A 10,773-nucleotide genomic window follows, 5' to 3' on the forward strand; every position below is an offset into this window, starting at 1 on the left:
TTTTTGCCGTCTTGAAAGCCACAAAGCTAGTAACATAGAAATGTAATTTGACATTTCTCCATTCATCCACAGCACAGCATTTTTTTCGATATGCAATAATACAAAGGCCATTATATTTTATGTTTCATTAGGAGAAAAGCTCCTTTGGTGGTTCCATTAAATTCTGCCAATTCAGCTACTCTTGCCATAAAAACCACACTTTAACTCCTAATAAAACAATACCTATAGACTTTTTTTAAGTATGTATTAACATGTAAATAAATTCCAGATCACCTTCAACAATGTACATATACACAATGTTCCATCGAAAACTTTCTTCTCTCCATTGGCGGAAATCAACATCCTGAACAGCGAAATCGACGAAATACATTCGAAAGCCTTCTCCGCCACCCAAATAACCATGATTTATATATTCAATTCAACCATCAAGTGGATAGGATCCGAGGCCTGTCCCACCATCTCCCTTATCGAGAACTTCAAGATCAGCAAGTGCAACATATCTCGCTTGGAATCTGCTGCAGTCTTATGTGCCATCTCAAATCTTAGTATATTGAATTCTAGGTATGTATACTAAGTTTATCTACTCCTATTGAATTATATATTCATTATTCAACTGCTTTTGAGCCATTAACAGTATCTATTAACAAACATCGTGAGTTATAATAACTCACTACTATAACTCACTATAATAAATCGGAGAATATGGATCTGTGCTTCTATACTTCTCTGCTTTCATTCGATTGGCCGAAAGGGAACATTCCATTATCGTTATTAAGGGGAGGAATGTCCGAGGGAATGTCACTTTAATAATTTTGACGTTTTCAAATTAAGTTGATATCTAATTATTGTGAATGTTTTGCTGAAAACGATTAATTCAGATAGTGAAGATGAAATATTATATAGGTATACATTTCCAAAAGACAAAGAGCTAATGTTACCATACAGAATTACTTGCCCGAAAAAAATATAAAGGAGTTTGTAGCAGTAAGGTCATTAAGTCGTCGTTTACAGGGAATGGTTTTTGGTATATTTTAATGCATTTTTATAGGCAACTATTAAGGGTTTTCAATATAGTTCTATGTCTGTACTCTGTACTGGATTCGAGCTAGCCGAAGCTAGTTCGATTGTGATTGGTGACACTAAGTTTCCATCTCTCTTGTAGTCGGGATCGAGCACATATGTTTATTTCCCGTTCCTTCTGTCTATATTCTAAGTCTGTATTTTTTTTCTTCTTAGTATTTATTGATATAGTCGTAGATAAAGTATAGTATTCAACTTGCGGTAATGGTCATAACTCACTTGATGAATTACAGCACTCGCCTGCGGCTCGTGCTGCAAACTTCATCTGCGTGAGTTATGACCTACATTACCGCTCATTGAATAATATACTATTTTCTCGAGCTTGTTAATTCAATCGACCACAAATAACCATCCGCCAAAACATTTCTCTTGAAATGTATAACTGTCATATAGGGTTTTCCAATGAAAGGTTCCAATTTTTGAAATATTAAAAAAAAAAACGAGGATATTTCAAGAGAAATCAATGGATGTTTATTTCATTGTGGAGAAAAAGGTATGCCATTAACAATGGAAAACGATATCAGCCAAATGGCCGCCGCAACTACGTTTTAGAAGCACCATATCCTTTTCATGAAATTTTCCATGAGCAATTTGCGGCTGTATGTTCTCGATAACTTCGCGAATTCCATCTTCAAAATCTTGAATCTAATGTGGAGCGTTGACATAAACCTTATTTTTCATGTGACTCGAAAGTCTAAAGGTGTTAAATCACAAGATCTTGGTGGCCAATTGAGATTATCTTTTCGAGAAGTTGACGACCAAGAAACTTTTCTTGCAAAATTGCGATTGTTTCGTTTCTAATGTGACACGTAGCGCCATCTTGTTGAGAATAAACGTCGTCCACATCAATATCTTTAATTCTGGTTATAAAAGATAATTAGTCATAGCTCGGTGGCGCAATTCATTTACCGTAACAATTGCACAAGCCTCATTTTCGAATAAGTAAAGTCCAGTCACACCACGTGCCCAAAAACAGTGACATGTTAAGGATGGAGAAGCATTTAAACAATCATTCTTGGATTTTTCGAGTCCCAAATGCGACAATTCTGCTTATTAACGTAGCCTCCGAGGTGAAAATGGGCCTCATCACTGAAGATGATTTTTCGATGAAAATCTATATCATTTAATGTATTTGAAGTGACTAATCATGGAAGATACGACAATGCTGGTGATCGATCGGCTTGATTTATTGTGTTAACTGAACTTTAAAATACCTAAGACTTTAGTTTTTATGCAAAATACAGTCTAATGTCGTTTGTGGAATGCCTGATTTCCAAGATCGAGGAGAAATCGACAGACATGGGTTTTTCTCAAGGTCAACATTCCGGGCTACATCAGCAATATTCTCATTTTTATAATTGCATAATATATTATGGCTCACAGACAATTTTTGATTCCCGAAAAAGTACCTCCTCGAGCGAGACTCGAACCCGCTACCTCCGAATCTACAGTCCAGTGCTCTCACTAACTGAGCTACCGAGGTAGTTGGCTGCAAAATTGTCAAAAGCTGATATCTTTTGACATTTAAGCCCAGTTTCACCAAACAGCACTTGATCCCAGATTGATTAAACTCCGCTTGTTACTAAAGCAGGCTTAACAGTGTTTTCCGTTTCACCATGCATCAACCCGTCCGAAGATGATCGCGATTAACCAAATCGCGATTAAATAGTCAAACCATTTGGCAACGTTGTGAACAGAAAGTTATATAGTGTTCTGTATCGTATTAGAAGTGATGACCACCATTGGCGCTAGGTGTCAGGTGTCATTCATTCATAACTCATAACATTTCAAATCATTTGTCATCTTGTAAACAAAAAACAAAGTTAATTTTTGCCGAAAATGTCGAGTGATGTGCTTCGAAATGTCGGAAACTTGCAGAAGTTGAAAAGAAATTATCCCATTTCACAAAACCACACATTCTGGAAAAAAACTATATAAGTAATTTTATTAACTTATTTTATTTATTAACAATATCAAATAATATTTCAATCAAACATATTAATAAATTATTCTTTGCAATAAATTTCATAAAACACAAAAACAAAGTTTACGTGTATTTTAAATGGGAAATATTGAGCCTATACATATAGTCATATTTTGATAAAATTGACCCAAAAATTAGAAATAGAAAAATAATTACATAGACAAGAGTTCCATACTGATAAATAATTATTAATCTCAACTTGAGAGGTTATAATCCTCCAAAAATGGCCGATTAGTGCTAAACCGCGATTGGTCGATTAAATGGCGCTTTGGAGTGTGGTGAAACGCTACATTACATTAATCGTGATCTAAGGCCTCACTTAAGAGCCAAGTCAAGATTAAAGCATTTGGTGAAACTGGGCTTTAATAAGTAAATTACTTAAAATGGAATGATGCACGCTCAACAACGCATTGAAATTGAAAAAATTCACTACAAAAATGGTGAAAATTTTGCAGTGGGTCATTCAAAATGGAACCACTTATTGAAAAACCCTTTATAAGCAGAACCATAGATTATTCAATTCAAAAAGGATATTTGAGTCGTTTCTAAAGAAAAATAAGGAAATGCACTGACGTAAAGTAGGAGCTCTGTTCAGTTATACGCTAATTGCCTATATACAGTTCTGTGAGTTCAATTGGTGTAGAAATGAACGAGTGATGTAAAGTATAGTGCTTTCCTAATTTCTCAAAATTTATTTCTGACAGCAAATACATATTTTATTCCCATGTTTGCTTCTGGGAATTCATTTAATTCAAGAAAATAACCTTCTGTGATAGATAACCCACCTAATGTTCATATTTTTGTTCCAGAATACAAACGATCGAAACAGGCGCGATAAATACCACTTCCGCTGTGATTGATCTAGTTGGCAACGAAATCGTGGACTTCAAATCGTCCGCCTTGGGATTCGATATCGTGTGGAACAAAATACTTATCGAACAAAACATGATCAAGAACTTGGGAGCTAATTCCATCTATATTTTTGGCGAAATGACATCCCAAGAAAATCACCAATTCTCCTTCATCAACAACGACATCTTCCACCTGGAGGAAAACTCATTGAGTTTCATGTCTATCATGGACGAAAGCAGCGTAGAGTTTGAAGAGAACTATTTCAACGTTAAATGTAACTGCTTCATGGACACTTGGCTGGAGAAACTTTTGAAGACCAATAGGAGTATCAATAACGTCATGAATTCAAGTTTTTGCACTGTAGACGAACTACTGGCGAGATGCTACGAGTTAAAGACTGGTTTGATCAATATGAGGAACTTCACAGATTTAGTATGTGCTCCTGGCAATGTTTTAACCTGCGAACCTTATGTTGGTGAGGAAAAGATTGTAAATATCACCAATCCTGTCTTCCTTGATGCCCCGCCAGCAGATGATAGCAAACAAGTTCTTCTCCTGACTATTAAAGGTCTGGTCTTAATTGCTGTAATTTCAACCGTCATATTTTTATTCATTGTGGGAGGCCGTTGGGTCAAACGAAATTGGTATTTAAGAAATATGCACTACAGTCCCAATGAAACTAGTAACGACGAAGAAAACACAATAGTAACAATGGATCAAGAAAGCGAAGAACCAAAATTAGAACTCCCTGAAGAACTGACTTTAGAATATTTAGAATACCTCAAAAAACGACTGGACGATCCAGACACCCATCAAGAAACAACAGAAATGATCGAAAAACTTTACGAAATGTTTGTAATAGAAGATAATTATGATAACAATAATAAACAAGACGAAGAAGCGCATTTGTATGAAGAACTAGCGAATATGCAGGCGCAACCTGCTGACCGAAAAAGTACGGACACTGTACAGAACGGCCCCCTAAGCATTCTTCGCATGATGGAGGAAAGGTTCAACCTTCAATTCATCGATACCGAAGAGGACAGGTCGAAATCCTCCCCTTTTCTGAACGATTATTCCGAGCCTTCTGATGCTGCCGTCCACTTGTACTCAGAACTGAAGCAGAATCAGATGCAGAACGAGAGAAACGAGAAAAAAGACTCTTTAAAATCTGGCGGCTCTGGTAATATGGCTGCCAGACCTTTACCAAATAAGCCTGACGATCTGTACAATAGAGCTGGACCTTCGTCTATTGGTTGATCTCATTCGAAATTCTTATCGGCAAAATTGTGAACTGAATTAAATTTCCGTGTTTATGTGATCAATGTCAGAAGTGCCTCATAGGTGAAGATGTACCTTCACAGTACTTCATTTCTATTATACTTAACGAGAAATGCGTCCACTTCAGAGCGAATATTTTTTCATGTCTATTGTTCATCAATGAACCCTACTTTTCTTTTAAACAATGTGAGTTCAATATCAAAATGTTAATAAAAGTTATTCTAAGCATTAATTTTCTGTAGAAATCAGAAAACCAAATTGTTATATCTGAACCATTCTGTGAATTTTGCTTATGTGAAATATTTCATGCTATGGCTTTTTTTCAAAAACTATCATGACATAGTTATCCTTGAGTTAATATATGAATTCTAGTCTTGCATAATTCGTTTATACTTATCCTCTTGGATTAATTTCATGTAATTCTGTTCAAGCAAATTTATAGAATTATCAAATTATTGCACTGAAGATCATGAAAGAGTTACCTCGAACAAACAGAAAACACACACATATTAATGTGAAATCTTGCCGTGCTGTGATACTGTACAGATTTAATAAAAGAATAATTATTATCTTTTATATAACGTAGATCTTAGGAAAGGATGCTGTTATAAATATGTATATTTTGTATTATTTTAGTGTATATGCATTTGTAATATTTTATTATCTTCTATCTCAATAAATTTATACCTTGAAAAAATATTATTTCAATAGTCGTCAGAGGTATTAAACCCTGTAAAGTGCTATATCCTGTGTTGCTCAAGATGTCTCATCCTGCTCAGAATTTGAGTAAATTGAGAAAAACTAGGAATGAACACTAATTCCATACCTGACCAGGGTACACCATTCATTTGGTGTTTTTTTTATAATAACTTCATCATTTGATGTTATTGGCACATATTATGGGGAATAATGAATGTAGAAATAAATACAACTATGGCAATATATCAAAAGAGTTTGAATAGTATAACAACATATAAATGATGAGTTAAAACAAAATAACAAAACTGTTAAAGCAATATAATTGTTGGGTAAAAGTTACCAGGACATGAATTAGGATGAACGGAAAAACAAGAATTGTGTTAGTATTGCTGAGGAGAAAAGTAAGTGCATTTATTTTATGCAAGCAATCCTTTGAACAAAAAACTTTAAATTTTATTTGGTGGATTCGAGCATGGTTTACCCAAACTTCTGAATATATATGATTATATAATAGTATAATATATTATTGCATCATTAATAGATAATAATAATAATCTTTATTTTCCTCAGCGACAATATTACAGAGCATTGTATAAGGAATAGTCAAATTAAACAATTGAACAAGAACAGTAGATAGCTTTTTTGATGGCAATTTCATCAGCAATATGTCATACCCTGCATATAAACTCAACAGTTCATAAATTAATGAGATTCTTATGAAAAAAATGGTGGCGACGAGGACCCACATTTTTTTGAATACATATTTCTGCAAAAAAAGTTTTTTTGAAAGACCTTTTTCATTTTTGATTCTACAAATACGTAGTATTATAAGACTGTTTGCGGTATGGACCAGAAATGTACAGGGTGTTTATCAGAAGATCATGAAGTTGGACAACGCAAATTCATTAAAACTCAAGATTTTCAAATTAGAACCTATATATTTCTATTATTTCAGTCAATTCTACGTATAAAAGTGCCATTTGAAATAAGGAAGTAGTAGTCTATTTCTGATACAACCGGAAGTTGTAGAAATCTGAAAATATTTTAGAGAAAAAGATCATTGTCTCAAACCCAAAGATGCAAATTTTCAGCACGAAATTAAGATTAGTTTTCCATAAACGTCTAATAGGCCATCGCGGTGAATCCCCTTGTATATACCTACAGTTCTGTGGTCTACAAGAGTGTAGTTGTCGCATGAATGACGAGCGCTCAAAAATTCATTACTTCACGTCAATTCTTTCCTGATTTTTTTAATAATTTCGCTTCATCTACTTCCCTAGATCTTCTAGCCTACGGTCGTTATTGCGACCGTAAAAATTCATTGTAAGAGGTTTGATGTCTCATTTCGTACAAGAAAAGAGCTCAATTGCTACCATATTAGGCACAAAATTTCTCCAATGAAGACATTTGCGACAACTTTCTGTATAATGTTGAATTGTATGTATATAATCTGGTATTTTATTTTTCTTACAGAGAAATTTCTTACCAGAGATAGTTTCAATTACAATATCATTCAAGGCTCTCCCATTGGCAACTGAAAATCAGCAAGTAATACATTTATGGCACAATAGGTAGGTAGATAAGTAGGTAGTTATTACGATCTCTGAGAATGGGAAGGCGTGTATGAAATTGATGTAAACAACCGTTTCAATGGATAGGTGAAACAGTTTTATCATAAGAAAATCGTATCAGAAAGAGGTGTTGTCTGAATCGAAGAATGTAGACGATAAATTTAATCGATAATGCATTTATTATAGTTTTGATTCATTTTAAACAGATGTTTATGAAACTACCCAGAATGATGATGTAATGGTCGATAAAAAGTTGATTCGCTCGTAACAATAAATTTACCATAATTATCATAATTGGATAGCTCGGATTTTATGTATACAAAAAAAAATTAATTTTTCGCGAAATGATTTTAATTCCTAAGCCCACCCAAGTGTTCAAAAGAAATGAAACTTGATAAAACGAGAATGATACAATGAGAAAATGTTGATTCGAATAACATTTTTTTTATACTAACCGGATTGGAATTTTTTTGAGAAAATTGAAAAAACACTGATTTGAAGGCAGAAAGCAGTTTTTGCGCGCTTTCTAAATCGATATTTTTATAATAATTATTACAAAGTTTTGCATGTAGATGTTTTCTTCAATATCTTTGATTTGTCATCAATTCTAAGAAGGTATTGGAGTCTGAGTTCCCGGCCACTCGGGAATTAAAGAAAATAAAGAGGCCATAACACACTTGCTAGAAAAGTAGCACAAACTCCTTTCATTGGCCTGGAACCTTCCTGTGGTAAAGGCAAATGATTCAAGAGTTTCAGGAGCAGGAAAAACCAAAAGAGAAACACTTTGGCGGAATCTTCCTGGGTTGTATTATTCCAAAAAGTTCCTATTAAACCTTGACACTGCGCGATCTAAGAAAGAAAATGCTACACCTCTTCACTGGATTCCTTAAAGCGCATTGCCATCTCAACAAGCACCTCATGAGATTGGGTCTAGCAGAAAACGACGAGCGCAGATTCTGAGGGGAGAAGGAAGAAACTCCGGATTACCTGGTGACGGAATGCCTCGCCATCGCTAAATATCCTTTGGACAAGAAGCTTGAAGAAGTGAGGAAGCTAGCCTCTTTGAAGTCATCCCAGATACTGGACTTCATTAGAACTCTGGAGCTATAGATCACGTAATGGTCAGAATAGCTCTGTTAGGGGGCACAATTAGGTCGCAGTGCAATTGAACCCCTTTAATCTAATCTGATCTGATCTAATTCTATATGAAATTATGACACATGGTACTGAAGAGAAAAAAGTTGTATGACCAGGCCAGGGACCTACTGAGTGACGTCTTACATGTAGTTTCCAAAGGCACAATTAGCGCATGAACGAACAAACGTTCGAAAGCTGCCAACTTCACGTCAGTGCTTCCCTCATATTTTTTCAGTGCAGTTTGTGCCTACAATTTGAAATTGTTATGTCACCACATACTGCGCTAGGTATACATTCATTATTGGCATCACGGCATCGTAAAACAGCTTGCCGACTCGGCCCATAAAACCTCTAAGAACAATGGATAAACTCCCCCGGCAAAAATAGGAGCAAAACGTGCAACCTAACGGGTTGGAGAAACCATTCATTTCTGCTTGCTAGGCGGGATCGATACCTTCTAGTCATTGACCGCGCTAAAATATGGGTCAGATCGGTGCTGGATTTTTTATGAATTTTCAACCGCCTCTGGACTCTAGAAATATGATGAAAAAGCAGTTTGGCGTACGAGACGAATGCGTCGGTCGAGGCGTCTTGTGGTTACTTATCAGACGGAATGCAAATGCGGCGTCTAGACGTTGCCATGGAGATATGAAAACAGTGTGGGAGAGCTGCGTTGCCGCTCATATCTGCTTTTCTTTGAATCTTCGGATCTTTTTCGGCGCAATTAATATTTTAGTATATCTGCAATTGCTGTACGATAAGTTGAAACAGATAAAACAAAAATGGGAATTTTGAAGCTTTTCGAACAATTTTGAGAGTTTTTGATTAAACCAAAAAATCTTACTTTCTAGTTTTTCGACGATATGGGGATCATTGGGATAAAAAAATGCTTTTTGATCACCAATGTCAAAATGTCGGTTCGTAAATTCAGTTCAGATCATACCGAACAATTCTGGTTTTGTTCTGTTTTGGTCTACATACCTATGTTACCTTCACATCCTCGTGACAATTATTATTAGATTTTAATGAAATTTTGTTATGCATATTCAGTAAGAGTCGAAGGTAATCCCATACAAAATTAAGTGTTTCCAGATTAAGGGATATTGAGGGGACCTAAACACTCGCTGCTGAGGCTGATAATGAAAGGCAAGATCATAGGAAAGAAATCTATCGCTCGAAGGAGGATATCATGGCTGAGAAACTTGAGGGAATGGTTCAGGGTGAGCTCTAGTCAACTCTTCAGGGTAGTGTGAATAAAATTAAAATTGCCATGTTGACTTCCAACCTCTGATAGGAGAACGAAACCCAAGGGTGCAAGTTGAACAAGCGCAAACGTGAAATTCCTAGGATTTCCATATCTCAAGTTCTACTTGTTCGATATCAATGAAATTGGTATGGATATTTACATCAGGTAGTTAGTGGTATCGTGAAAATGTCAAGTCTTTCTTCTGTACTTCTATCCTTGGATCGCAATAATTATTAGGTGTACAACTTTGCTTCCGCCGTTTTGTAATAGATGGCTGTAGTGGTAGTCGAAATAAATAGATCGTAGATGTCATACAATAAGCTTAGTTATTTGTGAATATAACGCCATCGAAAAATTAGTCGATTTGTGTCTGCATCATAAAGTTATTCTCGATTAAACATATCAGCTTACGAGCCAAATTCTCGTCATTTGCGGGAAGTTTTAATTTTCTGCTTTAATATAAAGAAATCTGCGTCTGAGGCTCATCGAATGCTCTCGAATATCTCTGGTGAGACCGCTATTAGTGAAAGAACGTACCGAGAGGGGTTTCAACGCTTCAAGAACGATGATTTTGACGTCGAATACCAGCATGGCGGTGGAAATGGGAAGGTTTTCGAAGACCTAGAATTGAAGACATTACTTGGTCAAGACTCGTGTCAAACGCAACAAGAATTGGCAGGATCATTGGCAGTGACGCAACAAGCCATTTCAAAAGGCCTGAAAGCCATGGGAATGATTCTGAAACAAAAAAATTGGGTGTCTTACGAGTTGAAGCCAAGAGATGTTGAACAGCGTTTTTTTGCTTGTGAACAGCTGCTTGCAAGCCAAAGAGGTAAGGGATTTCTACATCGCATTGTGACTGGAGACGAAAAATGGGTTCATTACGATAATCCCAAGCGCAGAAAATCATGGGGATATCCCGG

At 35.7% G+C, this 10,773-nt stretch overlaps 2 protein-coding genes across 2 annotated transcripts in view; one reads left to right on the forward strand and one right to left on the reverse strand.

The window, feature by feature from the left end:
* LOC123673485 overlaps positions 1-5,894 on the forward strand; it is a 53,511-nt gene extending 47,617 nt beyond the window's left edge. The window contains exons 4-5 of the mRNA XM_045607987.1: positions 269-561; positions 3,874-5,894. Coding sequence (XP_045463943.1) covers positions 269-561; positions 3,874-5,176 — 1,596 coding nt within the window. The 3' untranslated portion in view covers positions 5,177-5,894. The remainder of the gene's footprint in view (positions 1-268; positions 562-3,873) is intronic.
* The window catches only part of LOC123673488 (E3 ubiquitin-protein ligase MYCBP2), a 130,772-nt gene that overhangs the window by 74,966 nt on the left and 45,033 nt on the right, over positions 1-10,773 (reverse strand). The window lies entirely within an intron of this gene.

The sequence above is a fragment of the Harmonia axyridis genome, chromosome 2 (genome assembly GCF_914767665.1).
Source record: "Harmonia axyridis chromosome 2, icHarAxyr1.1, whole genome shotgun sequence".
NCBI lineage: Eukaryota > Metazoa > Arthropoda > Insecta > Coleoptera > Coccinellidae > Harmonia > Harmonia axyridis.